The 20,260-nt window shown below is 37.5% G+C and overlaps 2 protein-coding genes across 4 annotated transcripts in view; one reads left to right on the forward strand and one right to left on the reverse strand.

Moving 5' to 3' along the window:
* slc1a9 (solute carrier family 1 member 9) overlaps nucleotides 1-20,260 on the reverse strand; it is a 115,510-nt gene that overhangs the window by 9,850 nt on the left and 85,400 nt on the right. Inside the window, exons 10-12 of one of the 3 annotated variants that reach the window (XR_012396749.1) lie at nucleotides 14,078-14,169; nucleotides 6,560-6,616; nucleotides 1,831-4,088 (exon numbers count right to left, since the gene is read on the reverse strand). The gene's annotated coding sequence lies outside the window, so the exon portion shown is untranslated. Of the gene's footprint in view, nucleotides 1-1,830; nucleotides 4,089-6,558; nucleotides 6,617-14,077; nucleotides 14,170-20,260 lie in introns of those variants that run through there. The other 2 variants (XR_012396752.1, XR_012396753.1) reach the window with 2 other exon arrangements.
* kcna7 (potassium voltage-gated channel, shaker-related subfamily, member 7) lies at nucleotides 833-20,224 on the forward strand. The gene is made up of 3 exons (XM_073944551.1): nucleotides 833-1,005; nucleotides 3,405-4,120; nucleotides 16,989-20,224. Exons 2-3 carry the CDS (start codon nucleotides 3,431-3,433, stop codon nucleotides 17,901-17,903), a joined length of 1,605 nt encoding a protein of 534 aa, XP_073800652.1. The 5' UTR covers nucleotides 833-1,005; nucleotides 3,405-3,430; the 3' UTR covers nucleotides 17,904-20,224.

Genomic DNA, 20,260 nt, shown 5'->3' on the forward strand with positions numbered 1-20,260 from the left:
ATTATCATTAGACAAATGTTATTGTAAAATTCATACAATTAAATACTACATTTAAATTCCTCTATTTTGACCAAGGGTGTCACGCTCAGTTTACCTGGAGGTTTCAAACAAGCCCGAAGGACTCAGTTGGTTTAATCATGTGTGTTTAATTAGGATTAAAGCTAAACTGTGGCCCTCAAGAAACTAAGTTTAACACCTGTGCTATGGACAGAAGATGCTCTTAAAATATAGGTTCTATATTGGCATCAGTGGTTCCATGAAGAACCTTAACCCTTTTAGAGACATTTATCATTGTTTAGAGGGTTTTAACAGTATTTGTTGTTGTGTTTCATGTCTAATTTTAAATATCTTAAAATAAAAATTTCAATAAATCAAAAAAGGTGTAGTAAATAACATGGTCACATTCAAACCTAATTTCACCCATTAATAATTTTCTTCACCCATGGTGTTAATACATTACATGATGATCTTAGTTTGAAGTAATTTTTAGTTAGTTTAAATCTTTTCTTAGATTTATAAAACTGTATAAACAACTTTGTCAGATTCTAAATGCAAAACTCCCACACAATATCAGTGATAAGCAGATTAAACTGACAATATTGTCTTCATGTTTTTTGTGAAACAGGCTGCGGAAAAGAACATGTTGCAGATCCAGTCACGTGAAGTAAAAAGCAGCATATGCAAGTGCTGAAACGAGAGTGAGTGGCGAGGGGTGCTGGTGTTAGGATGTTTGGGGGAGTGAGCTGATGAGGGGACGAGGGGCTCTGGATTGAATTACAGCATGACAGCATTCCCAGCACCACTGTGACACGCACTGGAGAAACTGACCTACAAACAGCTCGAAGTATCAGAGGGAGGAGGACAGAGTTTACAGGAGAAAACACCTCCTGGGCTCAGAGAGTGGAGCGGGACAGTAGACGGACAGCTCATGTGCGGTGTAGGTAGAGAAGAAACACGGAGAGTGTTGGCTAACTACTCTGGAGCTACAGTCATAAGTGGCAGAGGGTAAGTCAAGGGACCAACAGAGTGACTTTTCAGAAACTTTTCTGAGCTTTGTACACTGAAAGAAATGATTCATATGATTTACACATTTTTTTTTTAAGTAAGTGGTGCCAAACATTTTATATGGAATGAATAATTAAATGCAGCCCACAGAAATTGTTTGCAACCATTTACCTTAAAGAAACGTAATAAATCCAATTAATCTTCAAATACATTTACAAGTTACAAATGCAAATCATTATTTTCACACCCTCCATACTTGTTCCAAACATGTTAAAGTTTCTTTCTCCACAAAAGGAGATATTTTAAAGAATGCTGGAAAACTGTAGTCTCTGACTTCCATAGTATTCGCCTTACTATGAAAGTCAATTGCTGTCAGTTCCAACATTCTTAGAAATATATTTTGTGTTCATAAAAAAAAGAAAACTTATCAATGTTTTGAACCATTTAAGGGGCGAGCACATTTTCCTTTTCGGTGAACCAGCCATTTAAGATCTGTTTCATGCGGTTCAACAGAGAATGTTTGATTTAATAACACAATCTTGAATCTTGTGTTTTAGTGGGAATTTTTAGTTTGTTTTCCTGTTATTCTCGAGGCGAGGGTTGAAGTAATGGATCTGTCTCCACGAGTCAACAGGCTACATGAAATATATGTGTATGATTTCATAGGGTGACAGGTGATGTTTCTTGAAAATAATTTAGGGATGGACAGCATCTTTAGTTACATTATTGGAACAGGACTGCATAATACATATACAGAAGTCTTGTCGTTTGTCGGAAGTTGTCACATCCATTAATAATCTAATTTATTTTTCAATAATTTTTTTTGGGTAGGATACAATTTAAATGACACTTAAGATCTAAATCCAATCATTTTAATTCAATATTATATTATTTTTTAATTTAATAGAATTCTTCTGTAACTAGCTCAATAAAGTAGTACATTGCAGGTTATTAATTCTTACTAAGTTAGGATTAGGAATGTAGAATAAGAGCATACTTAATAGACCATTTTTCGGCAATACTGGTCAAGTGTAAACATTAACAACGATCCTGATGAATTTTCTATTTTGCTTTTTTCTTTCATTTTCATAGCTTCCGAGAATTCAAAAAGGTCAACATATTCATAAATTTAGTAGTTTTTTAACGTTACGTTATGATTGAATTGCCTCTTGTTATAGTTATGAAATAGTTCAACAAGCAGGAAATGTTCATGGGCAAATGACATCACCACATTAAAATAGTCTAAGTACTTATAAACAGCCAATATCTTAAAAATAAGCAAGTAATAAGTCAGTATTAATAATAGGAATTGGTACTTCCTTCAAATTTTTCATATAATTCCACGATTTACTCAATTATATGAAAGAGTTTACAATTTAAAAAAAGTTTAAATGCCTTTGTTTTTTTTGTTGGTTTGGAAAAAAAATCAGTACAAATGTCTATGCAACTACATTTAACACGTTTACATCAACATTTTCTTCATTATGTTAAAAAGAATCGTTTTGTGAGCAAAAGTCTGCAAGTTCACCCAAAAAAAGCTTCTGCTAACAAGTTACTTTGGCTTGAGTTTAATCACAGCTGCAGAAAGACTTTTAATGTGAACTCTATCACATTTAATGTACCTAGTTCATTCTACAAAAAGAAACTCTTAGCTTATGTAGGACTGTTAATTTGTATCTAACTGTTATGTATATGTATGGATGTTTTTTCCGCACAAAATTAAAAAGAAAATTCTAATGCCAAAAAAAGATCAATTAATAAATCGAACTTTCAAGACAACTACCCAAAAGATAAATCAAACACTCAAATGCTCAAATAATAAATCAAAATGCAATCTCAAATGAGAAATCAAATGTTTTGACAACTCCTGTAAAATCCTGCAATAGTTAAATGACAAATCAAATGTTCAAACTATAATTCAAATGGAGGAACACAGCTGGAAGCTCATGACGGACTGATTACTAGAACTATAAAGACGCCTCCTTCACACAGACCCTTTGCTGAGTCTTGCTTTTCCCTCTGAAGCATTACAAAGTGGGTTTCCCTGTTTGTCCTGCCATGTTTTGATCCCTGTCTTGTTTACCGTTATTGTTGTTTTACCTCCTGTCCTGTTTCTAATTCTGTGTCTGATAAATGTTTTGTTTTTGTTTTTTTTGTTTTTTCAATTGACCAATAATTGATTTTTCAATTGATTTTCAAAAGTTGAGTGAATAAGAAAAAGCTAAAGGAAATAAGTATTATGTATTTTTGGTGTACTGGCTTAAAAAATTTACAGTGTCTATAAAAATACTGTACATTGTCCTGGCAGCTTATTGTCAATTTTATCATCTGTTTTGCTTCTATCTGTAAAAGTCTTAACGCTTATAGCTAAACTAATAGTTTCTGTTTAAATGTTACAGGCTGAGGGAAGAGCAAAGAAGAAGAGATGGACAAAGGAGAAGGAGAAGAAGAATCGAACAGTAAAATGGAGGACAAGACGCAAACAGAGGAAGAGGTGAGCGAGAGTGACAAGAAGCTCAAGGACCAGCGCAACAAGGCCGAAAAGGGGGACAAAGAGAAGGGCGAGAAGAAAAGAGAGAACCGCAGGTCTGGCTCCACTTGGAGAGGAGGCTGGGCGCTGTCTGAGCGACTGGCCATCAACGTATCAGGCATGCGCTATGAGACACAGATTCGAACCCTTGCCCAGTTCCCCGACTCTCTGCTTGGAGACCCTCGAAGACGTCTGCGCTACTTTGACCCACTGCGCAACGAGATCTTTCTGGACCGAAACCGATTCTGCTTTGATGCCATCCTGTACTTCTACCAATCTGGAGGTCGGTTACGACGACCTGCCAATGTGCCGCTAGACGTCTTCATGGACGAACTGCGCTTTTATGAGCTGGGAGAGGATATCATGGCCCGCTTCAAAGAGGACGAGGGCTTCCCCAAGGAGGAGCCCAGGCCCCTACCAGAAAGTGAGTTCCAGCGCAAAATTTGGATGCTCTTTGAACACCCAGAGTCTTCTGGAGGTGCCCGCATCATCGCCATCATCAGTGTGATGGTCATCGTGGTCTCCATCCTCATCTTCTGTTTGGAGACACTGCCTGATTTCAGAGTGGAGAAGGAGCAGAGAGAGGTCAGTGTTTGATTGAAGCTTATAATATTTGGTGCACTCAAAAATGTGTTTTTGCTGCTTGTTAAAACTACTTATGTAAAATGAGCTGAAACCACACAATTCTTGAGTTTATATAGGGGACAACTTAATTGTTTTATGTTCAATCTACTTAAACTTGTAAAAACAGTTAAGTTAACTTCAATTCAATTCAATTCTTGTTTATTTATATAGCGCTTTTACAATGTAGATTGTGTCAAAGCAGCTTAACATAGAACTTAATCGGTTTGTGTTGGGACAACATGAAGGAATTATTTGGAACCCAGCATTTTTTTACAGCGCACAGTAGCAGGACAGTGGCAAAATAGAAATACTAGCAGGTAACAGTCTGATGGTCTCTTTTAGGCCCCATTTACACCTGGAGTTAAAGGGATAGTTCACATCAAAATTAAGGTTTCCTTAAAATTGACACACTTCTAAAGTACTTTTGTTCAAACTACAGATGTCGATGGCTGCTTTTTACCAACATTCTACAGGATGTCTTGTTAAAATGAAAAATCTGCCATCATTACCTCACCCTTCACTTGTTCAAAAATGTGAATTTCTTTCTTCTGTTGAACACAAAAGAAAATATTTTGAAAATCGCAGGTATCTGGCACCCATTGACTTCCACCACAATAATTTTTTCCTACTGTGTCAATGGGTGCCAGTAACTCATTCAACTCTTTCAAATTCATTCATTTTCTTTCGATTTAGTCCCTTAATTATCAGGGGTTGCCACAGCAGAATGAACTGCCAACTATTCCAGCATTTGTTTTACACAGCGGATGCCCTTCCAGCCACAAAGAAGCCCATCCACTCTCACATTCACACACACACCCACACCCACTAAGTAAAGTTTGTTTACTTAGTTTACCTATAGCACTTGTCTTTGGGTTGTGGGGGAAACCGGAGCACCTGGAGCAAACTCACGTGAACACTGTGAGAGCATGCAAACTCCACACAGAAATGCTCCCCAGGACTCGAGCGAGTGACCTTTTTGCTGTGAGGTGACAGTGCTAACCACTGAGCCACCATGCTGCCCCTGCCAGCAACTAAAAAATAAATCTTTATTTGTGTTCAAAAAGTCATAAAGGTTTAAAACCACATGAGGTAGTGTAAATGATTTTTGGTGTGGGCTATCTCATTGGCAACACTATATATAATGTGGTCTAAAAAGGTTTAACTATGTCCACTTTAGACACCTTCTAAAGGTAGTTAGTTGCCAACACATTTGATTGACGTATCTGCTTATGTGGTTTAGGTTCTCATGTGGTCAAATGTGTTCAAACAGCAATAAAAGACCACCTGACTGTACTCATTTCAGGATGTGTTACTGAAGCATTTTTGGCTTCACAGGATTTAAATGTTGGCATCTATGATCGTAAGTTTGGTTTGAAGGGGAAAAAATGTAAAAAGCAAACGAGCCATGATTCTACCGTTAACCCTCAACCATTAACTTTGGCAGCTATCAGAGCAGAAACCAAAGATTCTGATCTCTCTCCCACATCCACACAAAAAAATCTGCAACTGAATAAAGTCTCATTATATTTTCTTCATAGAGCAGCTATTTTTTGGTGAAATTAATTGCTGAATGTTTAATGTTTTATTTCATGTGCAAAATTGTTCATGTGCTGTTAATCGTTTTATTTTATGCAAATCAACATACAGGAACATGATTTCAGCCACCAGAATGAAACTGGCACGACTGTCCGCATGTAATGAACATGCCTGATAAAAAAAGGCCTATAGGCTGCCCATGTAAGCATTGTTAAAAAAGGTGTTTAGTCATCTTAACATAGACGTCTTGGTTAAAACATGACAAAAATTTGTCTCTCTATGAAAACCTACTACACGTCTAACAATGGTGCAACAATAGACTATTCCTTAAATAGAAAGAAATGAGTGACAACAGAGGTGAAGTCTGTTTAATTTGTGAAAAAGTGAACAAAAGAGATAGATTTAAACACCAGAAAATAGAAACTTGTTTCCCTTGTCTATTAGTGGTTTCACGACATTTTGTTTTAGGGTGTGTTTACACATGGATAGTTTGATTTGATTGATTGATTCATTTTCCTTCGGCATAGTGCGTTATTTATCAGGGGTTGCCACAGCAAAATAAACCACCAACTATTCTAGCATATGTTTTATGCAGACGATGCCCTTCCAGCTGCAACCCAGTAGTGGGAAACACGCTCTTATGCACTACAGTCAATTTAGCTAATCTAATTAATCGGCTCACCCGAAGGAAACCCACGCGAACACAGGGCCCAGTCGGAACTCGAACCAGTGACCTTCTTGCTGTGACAGTGCTAATCATCGAGCAACTTATCACTTACACTGAAGGTTATTCGATACACCAATACAATCATACTGACATTGTTTTTCATTCTTTAGTTAATATTAAAAAAGGAATTGAAATACCTTTACAGCAATATACTGATCATGAACATCCAGCTGCCATTCACAATGCTGAGAGCACTGAGAAATAGAGAAACAGCAATGAGAAAACAGCAATAAAGAAAGCATACACTCTATGGACATATTTGCACACACTCTGCAATTCACTGGCATCAGTCAACAGATGAGGTCAGAGAAATTTATTAGCATTATCCTGAACATTATGCAATCATTCGTTTCATGTGTCATAGAAGAGAGCAGGAGCTTGTGTAAACATCCTTTTTGATTTTCCCAGCAAATAAAAGGCCAGATTCTTTACACGATTTCAGTCCACAGGCAATGGAAAGGCATTTTTTTCATTACAAGCTGTTCACGCTTTGGCAATAAACAGTGATTAATAAAGTGTATTTACCATCCATAATACTTGTGTTGTGGAAAGTTACTTTTGAAAGTATTGTATGACAATATTGAGCTACTCCCCAAAAATTAACTAGTTGTGTTACTTGGTTATCTTTTACAGTAAGTAATGCGTTACATTACTGTAACTTTACTTTTGCATTACTTTTTGTAATAGCTGAGGCAGGACTTCTGTCAGAACTTGCATTTCCCCCCCTTATTTCTTAAATAAAGAAGCTCTGCAGTAAATTACCACCTATATAACGTACACCTTGATTTACCTTCCAATAATGTTATTTTTGTAAACTTCCTGACCACTGAGCTATAGATGCCGTATATACAGATTCATAAAAGTGCAAAGCAATGTGGGTGCTACTTTTGTACATTTGTCTTATTAGTTTAGTAAAATCACTATCCATTGAGACAATCCTCTTTCCTATTCTTTTTAATGCTTTTAAAATAATACTTGAATCACAGAAATGTAAGGGTCTGTTCCCGCTCCTGCATTCGCTCATTAAGTGCGTGATTAAATGTGACTACATTCATTTTACTTCAGCAGTTTATTTTTAAAATAGTTAATTAGTTAAAATAAAAAGTAATTCATATTACATTTTTCAAAAGTATATATATACATCTTTTTTGTTTCACTTTCAAAAATCATCTTAAAACTTAGTCGAGACTTGGTCCAAGATTATTGGTTTGCCTCTGTGGAGTCTAGCAGAGTTACATGAACAACAAATGCTAAGCAAAACTCAGTGTGATAGGAGATGATTCCCATCTTTTTTGTTCTGTTGTTGCCCTTTGTTTTTTTTTTTTACTATTGTACTATTTATGAATTATTATGAAGGATGCTGGATTGTGCTTTTAAAAATATTATTTGTGTTTAATATTGTTTATTATAATATTAAAATAATAATAATAATCATATTTAATATTATTTTTAATATCACTTATTTATAAGTGATTTGTCTCTTTATGTGTTTGTTGTATCATGAAATGCTACTGCTCTAATTTAATTGCTCCTGTTGGAATTCATAAGGTTGTTAATCTTAAACATAATTTTTTGAAGTAATGTGTTACTTTACTCGTTACTTAGAAATGTAATATTATTAAGTATAACAATCGTTACTTGTAATGCGTTTGCCCTCAACACTGTCCATAACGCTATTAAAGTGAGCATGTACCTTGTCATACTGTACTTTTTCATAACACATTTAAACATGTAGAACATGACTGTGTCTGAAATCACACAGTTCCCTACTATATAGAATATAGAAATCACAACTTTGAAAAGAATAAAAGGTAGAATTCAGAATACTTATAATAAGCACCGTATGAACTACTTCATTTGGTCATACAATGGACACCATTGAGCCATTGTTTTTAAATGTTCACATCAGTCCATGTTCAGTGCACAGGACATAAACTGCATTTTCAGAACAGTATGCGCATAAAATGTGCACACAGTAATTTTTGATGCCATGGAAACAATGTTTCACAAATCTCATGTAAGAATTTTGAATAGTTAATTTTTTTTGGCACTACTAGGCTTATTCACAAGATGACAACACATACGTAAAGGAAATGGAATTGGATGGATTAAGAAAAAAAACATACTACTGAAAATGGCGAAACAAACCTCAGCATTTATTCTCCCTCATGCAATTTTTAACCTTTCTGAGTATCTTTCTGCTGTTGAACACAAGCGGAGATATTTTGAAAAATGCAGGTTGTTGGCACGCATCAACTTCTATAATAAGGCAAAAAAATTACTATGGAAGTCAGTGGGTGCTAGCATTTTGAAAAAAATATTAAAATATTCATTGTTAATCAGAAGATAAAAACCCAAATGATGTAAAACAATGACATTTTTTGGGACAACTATCATTTAAAGGGCACCTATTTTACCCCTGCTTCAAGATTTAAGAGAAGTCTTTTGTGTCTCCAGAATGTTTCTGAAAAGTTTCAGCTCAAAACACCCATCAGATTATTTATTATACCTTTCGGAATATTGGAATTTATTTAACAGAATAAAGCTGTTTTTGTTGCCTGTGCCTTTAATGCTAGTTCTCCCAGCCCACCGTTCCCAGGTGTCTGTCAGAGTGTGCCTCAATCTTTGCCTCGGCTGCATCAGATAAACAGCACAGTGACAGACACAAAGGGTGCAGATCTCACGTAATGTTTATGAGAAATACTACAGTAAGAACTTTATGAATTGTTATTTGATGTTTTTGTTATGGAGTTAATGAGTCAATAGCCCCTTTCACACAGTGATACCGGTAAATATATTGAAAATTTCTGGAATGGCTTTACCCGTAAATTAAAAAAAGTGCTGTTCACACAGGCGAGAACGTTACAGAATTTTTCCGGAAAAGAGTATTCACACATCCATTCCAAAATTCCGGTAATTCTGACATCATTAACCAGAAATGAGCTCTAAACGGCTGCGCTTGTATTTGTAAACATTTGACTACATCACAAACTCTGTGGATGGATCAGTTTTGTGGACAACTTCGATGAAAACATATAGAAAAACATTTTCGCACGTTGAGATGTACATGATATGTTTGTGTGCTGGCTCTCATAGACTGTTTATGGGCACACGCAAAGCTTGAAGGTAAACAAACAACGGCTTATCATAAGCATCTTATCGATAATTAATTACACAGTTGGCATTAAGATGAACATATAAACGTTATCCGACTAGCTTCTAGCAGCTAAATGTGTCTGAAAAAATATTCAAAGGCTTTTATTCTCATAAACCGCGTGGACGTGAATGCGTCTGACTGTTGTGATTGGCTAAAGCAGACGTCTCACGTCAGCACGTTCTAGACGTGCACACGCTTGTTCCGGCAATCTTCCTCTTGCGTTCACACAGCGGAGCATTCCGGGAAATTACCGGTAATGTTACAACTTCTCTTTCCGGAAAATAGCCAGAACGTATTTACCGGTATTTTCAAAAAGAGCCTTTTCACACATACACACCTTTCCGGAAAATTGCCGGTAATTTTCCGGAAAGGTGTGTATGTGTGAAAGGGGCTAATGAGAATGATGAGTCACACACAATGTCATTACAAAGTTCAGCGCACTGCCATGGCAAATATGACCGGATACACATTAATATCCACTGCTGTATGGATATCCGTTATGTTAATGTACAAAATAAACCTGATTTAACATCCAAAAACCAGGATTGAAGCATCTTTTATAATTGTACTGACACGTTTTACAAACGTTTTAAACTTGTAAAACTCTTTCTTGATCATATTTGAAGATGATTGATGATCACAGCGAGCTGAACAGATCTTGTAATCCCAGTTGGTTTGCACATGTCCTGTCTTGTTGATATGATTATATGCGTTACTATGGAGACATGTTGATAAACGGCTGTGAATCAATTCGTAGGCGGGAAACCACACTTCTACATAACGTTGTGGTCGGCCTTATAATGGGAGGGATTTGGATCCTATTTAAAAGTCAGAAAGTTTAAAAAAAGAGACTTCTTGTTATTATATCACCCCAATATAACTGTGGACACACTATACCCACACACGGTCCTGTCCAAACTGCTACCAAAAGATTAATTTAATCATAGGTGCCCTTTAAAAAGATTATATGTGTTAGATTCTGTGCTTAAAAACAGCATAGAGTAACCAATTTTAGAGTTTGTTATCACATCATATTGAGCATTGAAAGCTTTCTAACTTATAATAATGTCCAAATAGTTTTGGCTGCCATAAGATTTAATCCAGTATTTGGTAATAATGCAGCATTACAGGAAACACTGAGGGAACTCACAATCTTGTAACATTTGTGACCCAGTGAGCAAACATTATTGTTTATATTTGTAAAGGTTGATGTTACTTTGTTGCCACACTGAGTAATGGGAAACCACACTTAGTGTTCATGTTATATCCTGAGAATTTCGCAAACTTATCCAAACACAATGTTTGTTACACAGTTGAAGTCAGTATTATAAGCCACCAGTTGAATTTTTTTTCATTTAAAATATTTTCCAAATGATGTTTAACAGAGCAAGGAAATTGTCACAGTATGTCTGATAATATTATTTCTTCAGGAGAAAGCCTTATTTGTTTTATTAAGGCTAGAATACAGGCAGTTTTTATTTTTTTAAAAACTGTTTTTGGGACAAAATTATTAGGCCCTTTAAGCTAATTTTTTCCCCATAGTCTACAGAAAAAACCATTGTTATACAATAACCTGCCTAATAACCCTAACCTGCCTAGTTAACCTAATTAACCTAGTTAAGCCTTTAAATGTCCCTTTAAGCTGTATAGAAGTGTCTTGAAAATATCTAGTCAAATATTATTTACTGTCATCATGGAAAAGATAAAATAAATCAGTTATTAGAAATGAGTTATTAAAGCTATTATGTTTAGAAATTTGTTGAAACAATCTCCCCTGCGTTAAACAGAAACCGGGGGAAAAATAAACAGGGGCGCTAATAATTCAGGGGGGCTAATAATTCTGACTTCAACTGTAGATGACCTATTATAATGTATGATAAACCACATTTGAACTCACACATAATAACGGTGTAAGTTTAAAGTGTGAGAAGTCACATAAAAAAGAGGTACAGGAGAGAGTGTAGGGTTATTGCTGAGATTATTTTAGAAGTGTCGTTAAATCTGATACACTGATCAGGAGCAGAGACTCATGGGGGGGTTGGAGAACAGTCAAGTGACGCGCCCATGGAGAGATGCAGGGCAGAAAAAAAAGCCAAAGGAGATGAAAAATGACAAGATGACAGGTGACAGTATGAAAGAGAGTCTGGGCTTCATCGACTGAGGGAAAATAGAGAGAGAGAAGCGAGTTGGGACGGGAGCAAGGAGGGAAAGTTAGTAAAGAGTATCAAATTAGTTTCCCAGCAGCAATCCAACTGCCTCGGCACAAGCCTGCAATCCCCACACGCTGCCAAAGCAGCTCAGTAATTCTGCATGGATCAGACGGTTAACGACAAGTAAACTAAAGCCGGGTGAGAGAGAGATTGCGGAGGGTTACATTCTCAAGTTTCACCTTAGAGATCTAAGGCGTTATTTTTAGAGTAAGGACAACCCTTCAGAGCACATTAACACAGATACAGAAGCTCACATTAATAAACAGACCCGCTCCAACGCTGAAATAGGAATGGAAACACACACTTCCACAACAACTTGTGATGACTTTAGCAAAATCAAAATAAGCACTGTGATAGGGAACACTTTGCAGCTTGCCAAACGGGATCACACACACACACACACACACACACACACACACACACACACACACACACACACACACACACACACACACACACACACACACACACACACACACACACACACACACACACACACACTTGTATTTATGGTTTGCAAGGACTCTCCATAGGCGTAATGCATTTTATACAGAATATGGCCTTACACTACCTCTAAACCCAACCCTAACATGACACCCAAAGTTTGAATATCAAAAAACCTTGTTAAGTATGATTTTAAGGGTTTGTAATAACGAGAACACAAGACATGTCCTCATAAACAACATTTATGTCATGCCCATGTCATTATACAAATTCACGTTCTTTTTCATGTTTTATGGGGACTCCCTATGGATGTTAGGATGTTTTAGATTGTAGATTGTACACACGAAATATTCTTTCCCTCTACTCCTAAACTCAACCCTTTACAAAACATTCTGTAATATTCTATAGGAAACATTCAGTAGTTTTACATTTTATTCTGTATGATTTATTAGACAATTTCCTTATGTCATGACAATTTTTCCTACAAGGTCACAAAGTACTAGTATTGCTTTACTTGTGAGGACATTTATAACCCAGGCTCATTCTGATTACGTACCGCTATATACATTTCTGGAGAGAGCAAAATATGTCCCAGGAGCTACGTTTTTTGCAATTGTTGTTTTCGCGAATCCACCAGAGTCCGCTGTGTACGCTTTATCTGATGTCAAATTTCTCTGGCGAGTGCTATTTGCGCCTGCTGTTCTCGCATAAATTCATCAGAGGTCACTGTCCACTGAGTACCCCACCCACCCCCTTCCCTAAACCCAACCAATAGTGCGTTAAATAGCACTGATTGACCCACCCACCCACTTCCCTAAATCCAACCGCAGTGTTTTCAAAAGCAATCCAGAAAAAACAAGCCGTTATGGCAGCCTGATTTTAACCAAGTTTTCAGATTTTACCACATTCTCACCTTGTTACTTACTTATATATTTTAGTTTTTGGCTTTTGTTTGTCACACCTGCTTTCTAAAACTTGCGTCTCAAGTCCACCAACATACGTGTCAAGCTACCGGACAAACTGGTAACAGCGGGAAAGTCAGCTGGTAAGCAAGAAAAGTAATGACATCATACCACCTATATGCTTCGTTTTAAAGATGAAATGCAACCATATGTAGCTCTGGCTATATAAATCGCGATCTCTAGAAATGTATATACTGTAGGGCAACGTTTTCAGAATGAGCCTATGTTGGACATTTGGTCCCCACAACGGGATGAATTCCAGGCACACACACATACTCATCTCACATTTCACTACATCTAATCTCCTGTCTTGCGCTTTTAAAATCTTTTTTCCAGGCAAACACAAACGCTGGGCTTTGTGCTCCACTGGAAATTGAAGTAAGGTCATACATGTGTGTGGAGACTTGTTGGACTCTGGTTACCTTTTACTCACATGCTAATGTGGTTTGCCCTTGTGTTCACATTAGATTGAGTCATTTCTTTATGGAGACTGAGTGATAAAGAGCACAAATGATGACCTTTAAGTAAAAGTTCATGTACCGTGACCCTAGAGCAGAATGGGACATTCGTCTTCACTCATGAAGTAGGTGTTAAATGAGCAACCAAATAGTTTCAGTCAGGCACTCGTTAGTCAAAGGATCTTTGGTCTCAGCTGCAGTGTAAAATTAGCTTACTATTAAGCTGTTTTATGAACGGAATAGCTGATCCAAAACCAGATCATTCAAGATAAGTGACGTTTCTCTTCAGTAAAGAATCCAGGTGAGATTTCCCTGGTGCTTCTGGGGATTTTGATTAAATTATGACATGATGCAATGTGTCTGTGCAATATTACACTTAATTCAAGCTGACTGCCACATGAGTTATACACAGATGCAAACTCACCTGAGCTGATGCTGTTTGTATGCATTGAAGAGGGGCAAGTGTGTTGGACTGTTCATCAAAATGGCACTCGTGTTTCTCCTGGATGCTGTAACCTACAGTATATAAAGAAGTCAATGAAATCATTAGCTTTTAACATTCATTCATTGTCTTTTCGGCTTTAATAATCTGGAGTTCCCACAGCGGAATGAACAGCCAACCTATCCAGCATATGTTTTACGCAGCGGATGCCCTTCCAGTTGCAACCCAGCACTGGGAAACACCCATACACTCTTGCATTCACACCCACACATACACTACGGCCAATTTAGCTTATTCAATTCACCTATAGTGCATGTCTTAGGACTGAGGGGAAAACCGGAGCACCTGGAGGAACACCCACACCAACACAGGAAGAACATACAAACTCCACACAAAAATGTAAACTAACCCAGCCGGGGCTCAAACTAGCGACTTCTTGCTGTGATGGGACAGTGCTACCCATTGCTACACCGTGTCGTGCTAGTTTTTAACAATGATTCAGTAAAAAATAATTCTCCTGTGTAGAATCAATGTGAAACATACACAGTGACAATGTAGTCTGATTAAAGAACAAATTAGCAGTTTTTGAACATACTGTACAATGTAACCAGGGCTTGACATCAACTTTTTTTGCTCACCAGCAACTGTGGCTAGTAGATTTCCAACATTACTAGCCACTCGCCATTTTTACTAGCCACACTTTTCTTGTTGGGAAAATATATTTTGCTTAAATTTGACTTTGACATGCTAAATTACTTGATTTAGATATTGTGTTGTGTTCACATGCATTCTCATTTGTTTAACTTCTTGTGTGTGTTGTGTATTAGCTTGCTCAGTGTGCATGAGCAAATGGACTGTGTCACAATGCAATCAGTTTTTATTTCACGACTTTTCAGGGCGCAAAAATAAGGATTTACCAAATTTATCTCTGACCACACCAAATAAGTATTTCTTAGCCACAATTTTTTTTAATGTGTAAAAACAAGGAAAATATAGCTTTATAGGTTCACTTTTTATTCAACAAAACTTTTCTTTAAAAAAAACATTACATTAAAAAAGCAATGATTGGCATGTATCTAAAAGATGCACAGTAATCTGTCATCTGATCACCAGTTAACTACATATAAACGGGGAGTAATCTCCCATTAAAGCAATGTTACTGTAAAAAATGATAGTTCAACCATATTAACAAAAATAACTGTAAGCAAAAGAAAGCAGGTGAAACAAACTGTGCACACGGTTAATGTTAGGCCTGTTAATAAACTCTTCTAAGAATAATTAAAATGAAAGCAGTGACCGTGTGTATTTGTATTTTAAATCTCGAGCTCTTGAAAGCATCAGAACTTTGGGTGCACGATCATCGCTCTTTGTCCAGTCTATTTCAAAGGGAACCCATCGCACCCATTTCGCTTTTTCTAGGCACGGTTGGTTGCTTTGTGCAAGTAAACGGGAGTGCACGGAATGTAACCCCTGTAGATCAAAATATGAGTACATGACTTTCATGATTTTAAAATAGGTTAATTTACGTATTTTTTTTTTATAAACGAGGACACAATTGCCCCAGATTTGGCTCACTTCCATGTTACAAGCAGAAAAAAAAGAATCTTATAAAGGTTTGAAGCCACTTGAGGGAGAGTAAATAGTGAGTATATGTTCATTTTTGGAAGAACTTTCCCTTTAGGTAGGTATGCACACAGATATACAGTAAATAAAAGTACATTCTTGAAATATGCAAAAAAGTGCTTAACCACACAATTGGAATGTCATCAGTACAGTTTCTATATCTAAGCCCTATATGCTGCCTAGTGTATTTCGAGTGACCCAATAAGCTGGTGTGTTCTGTCAATTTGTCCTTGTTCGATTGTCCTACCTCTTAATCAAACTCGATGAAATATCCTACCGATCAGATTGTGCAGTAGATTTATATGTAGAAAAGCATGATTTGAGGCTGTAATATTGTTCTGACCAACCCCAAACAGTAACCCTAACCTGGTGTGGTTAGCATATTCTGATTGGTAATATTGTCAGGTCACCAAAACTGTCCTACCTGTTATTAACATGCATTCATTCCCTTTAATAATTCCCTTTATTAATCAGAGGTCAGGGCTCACCTCAGGGGTTGACCACAGGGGTAACCTAACACTGGGAAACACTCATACATTCTTGCATTCACACACATACACTCTGGCCAATTTAGCTTACCCAATTCACCTATCCTGCATGTCTTTGGACTGTGGGGGAAACCAGAGCACCCGGTGGAAACCCACACAAACATGAGGAAAACATGCAAAGTCCACACAGAAATGCCAACTGACCCAGCCGGGGTTGCTGTGAGGTGATCGTGCTACCCACTGTGCTGCCCAAAATGCATTCAAATCTTGTTCATTTTGGAGTGGTCAGCGCAATGCAAAAAAGATTTATCGAATGAACGAACCCATCTTATGGGCCGTAATGTAAGAGTAAGAGTACCTTGATTTCAGAGAGCTTTCTCTGAACAGAGTTACAGTATGGACGTTCTGTAATTCTCTCACATATACACTCGTCAACACATGGACATAAATAGTTTTTGCCGTTTTCAATAGTATGTTTTTGTTCGTATTTCATTCCTTGAAAGCTGTGGAACAATGGCCTGGTTCAGTATTGTCACCTTGTGGACAAACTAAAGAGTGCACAACACATCCTGTTCAGTCAATATGGAGTAGGCCATTTATTCACTTTAAATCGATCAACTTTTTTTGGACTATCCTCTGGTCATGGTCAAAAGTGGCTTTAAACTCTGCTTACACTTGTACTTAGCACTGTCCACCTGTAGTCATATTGACCAATAACATATCTTTATACCAGGTGTAAAAGGGTCTAATTCTAATCCGCATCTTTTCTCCTTCTTTTCCAGAAAATGGCATACGAGGCACATCTTGCCGGAAACAACACCTCACACATCTCCATGTCCTCTCCCTTCCATGACCCTTTCTTCCTGGTGGAAACCATGTGCATCTGCTGGTTCTCATTTGAGTTAATCATGCGTTTCACCTGCTCCCCCAATAAGATGGTTTTCTTTAAGGACGTGATGAACATCATAGACTTCTTCGCCATCATTCCCTACTTCGTCACGCTCGGCACCGAGCTGGCCAAGTCCAAGGGAGCAACGCCATCCATGTCCCTGGCCATAGTAAGGGTCATCCGTCTGGTCAGAGTTTTCAGAATCTTCAAGCTCTCTCGCCACTCTAAAGGCCTGCAAATCCTGGGCCAGACGCTGAAGGCCAGTTTGAGGGAGCTGGCGCTTCTCATCTTCTTTCTTTTCATCGGAGTCATCCTATTCTCCTCGGCTGCGTACTTCGCAGAGGTGGACAACCCAGAGACGGCCTTCACCAGCATCCCAGAGGCCTTCTGGTGGGCTGTGGTTTCAATGACGACAGTGGGGTATGGAGATATGTACCCAGTGACTGTAGGAGGAAAGCTGGTCGGCTCTATGTGCGCCATTGCGGGTGTGCTGACCATCTCGCTTCCTGTTCCCGTCATTGTGTCCAATTTCAGCTACTTCTACCATCGGGAGATGGAGTGCGAGGACAACCAGGAGTACACGCACGTCAGCACCTCACTTTGGGAGGAGGAGGAGGAAGGTGGGGAGGATGGAGAAAATGGGGAGGAAGGGCCTGGGGAACAGGGAGACCAGGTTCCTCTTGAAGGAGGGACGGCTTACAGGGGGAACTGCACCCCTCTCAATGGGACTCTGCTGGCTGGGCTTTGTTCAGGCAAGCCTGGAGAGCAAAGTGTAGGAAGCATTTATCCAATGGTCACTCAAGTCTGAGAGACTGAAGATCAAGCAGGAGCAATGAGAGATTATGGAGGTTGACCATGTTTAAAAAGGCACTGCCTCACTGTGACTCTCCGAATACATGAGGATGATGGGAAGGAATAAAAGGAGAAACAGATAATGATTGAAGAGGATGAGGAGGCAGTCAAAGGACAAGAAAAGTATGAACGTTGATGTAACCTCCATTCAATGGACTATATGCACAGCTAGTGTTTTCCAGCCAATGAGGAACTTCTGGTGAAAACTTTGTGACTTTTTTCAATTTCATAAGGTTCTTTTTACAGCATCAATGTTTTAATATGATTACAATACATTTAATTAAATAGACTTAACCATTAATTTAGTTGTAAAAGCGTAAAAAGAGATGAAAGATGGTTTTAGCACAGTCGCTGTCATTAGCAGAAGGCTAGCACAGCAACTTTATTGAAAATACTGGGGTACAATTAATTTACACATTTTAAAAACATGGCATGGAAAAATAATTTAATACAGTGGTTCTTATTTGATCTGATATATCGAATCTCAGCCAGGTAGTTAAGATCGCTGTTTTTTTAAAAGAAATCAGATCTTAAACGCGTCTGACAATTAACCGGAAGCCATAGGGCTGGCTGACTGAAATTAAAAGTCTGTGTGCATACAACCCATTTTCAATGCTTTACACTTACAGGACTTTTATTTTGTCATTTAACCTTTTACACTAAGGGTGTCCAAACTCGTTCCACGAGGGCCTCTGTCCTGCATGTTTTAGTTCCAACCCCAATTAAACATACCTGAACTAGCTAATCAAGCTCTTTCTAGGTATACTAGAAACTTCCAGGAGATGTGTTGAAGGAAGTTGGAGCTAAACTATGTCCTGCCCTCCAGGACTGAGTTTGGACACCCCTTACTGTGTTTCAAGTGAAACAATTTTTTTTATTTAATTTATGGGAATGATAGGATGGAATAGATGCAAAAACTTCACAAACAACAAAAACAAAAAGCACTTGACTGGAAGTAGGTACAAAATGTAAGATGCATTTGCAAGGTATTTTTAGCTATCAATAAAGTTAATAGATGGTTAGAAGATGGTCAAGTAAAAAAACAAATACAGTAGCCAAAGGACAAGAAAAGTATAGTAACAAAACTTGACCCCGCTACTTTCCAGCTTTTATTTTGACATCACAACTTGTACACTGACTTTAGTTTTTATTATCTATTTAGAGAGTTGAATATACGTGGATCACGGAAAGGATTTTTTTTATCCTTTTTTATCTTTTATCTGTAAGTTGCTTTGGATAAAAGCATCTGCTAATTTAATACATTTAATGTAAATAAACATAAAACAACAATAAGCAATTGACAAAGAAGGTGAGGACGTACAAAATACACGACATAGCTTAAAGCACAAGAAATGTAGTCACAAAAACATCCGCATGATGTCTTCTCAGTTGCAAGCTTTTATTTTGACATTGCAACTTTTATTCTGTTTTTTTTTTTTTAAGTCAAACTATATCTATTTAGAGTTAAATACGAGGAGGGGTTGGGTTGTTGGAAGCAAAAATAACAGAAAGCAACTTATGCAGAAGACGAGATGTTTGAAGAAGTCACAAAAAAACTAACATGACCTCCATAAAACATCTTCCCAACGTTCCAGTTTTGGAACTTTTATTTTGACATTGCAACCTTTACAGTGAACCTTAAATCACTGAATGTATTTTTTGTAAAGCTATTTTTATCTATTTAAAGAGTGGAGCCTTAATGCTTCGCTGAGCATAAGCTGAGCTGTGTTGTGCAATATAAGTGTTTGCACCTTCGCTTTAAAGATCTTACTGGAATTCTCTGCATATATATATGGGACTTATTCATAGGAAGAAGCGCCGAGTGGTGTCATTTAAATGTCATGTATTTTGTCACCCGGGTTGTGGCCATGAATGTGCCAGGGATTTGTGTGTCGACGGACGGATAAAGTCTTAAGCATCATTCATCTGGAACAGTTTAGTGTTACTGCTGTTCTGAGCAGTTTGTGAATTCAAAAGCCTTATAGAACATTCTGTGGTGTATTATCTGGTGTGTATGTGTGTGCTCTATGAATTGTGTAACTCTGAGCCATGTTGGAATATTATTTATTACAATTTTTAATCAAGCAAAAATCATACAGACTCAGTGAACTACAAAAAGAACTGAAAGTGTAATCTGCTCCAGCAGACGTCTGTCATTTAAATGTTTAAGTTACCAATCGCATTAACAATATATAAATTACTTCATTTAAATAAATTAGACCACAGCAAATAAATAAATATATTTAAATAAATACAGTTCCTGACAAAAACAAAAAAGCACAGTAACATATCATTTTTAACCTTGCAGTCCAG

Source organism: Danio rerio, chromosome 3 (assembly GCF_049306965.1).
Source record: "Danio rerio strain Tuebingen ecotype United States chromosome 3, GRCz12tu, whole genome shotgun sequence".
Taxonomy (NCBI): domain Eukaryota; kingdom Metazoa; phylum Chordata; class Actinopteri; order Cypriniformes; family Danionidae; genus Danio; species Danio rerio.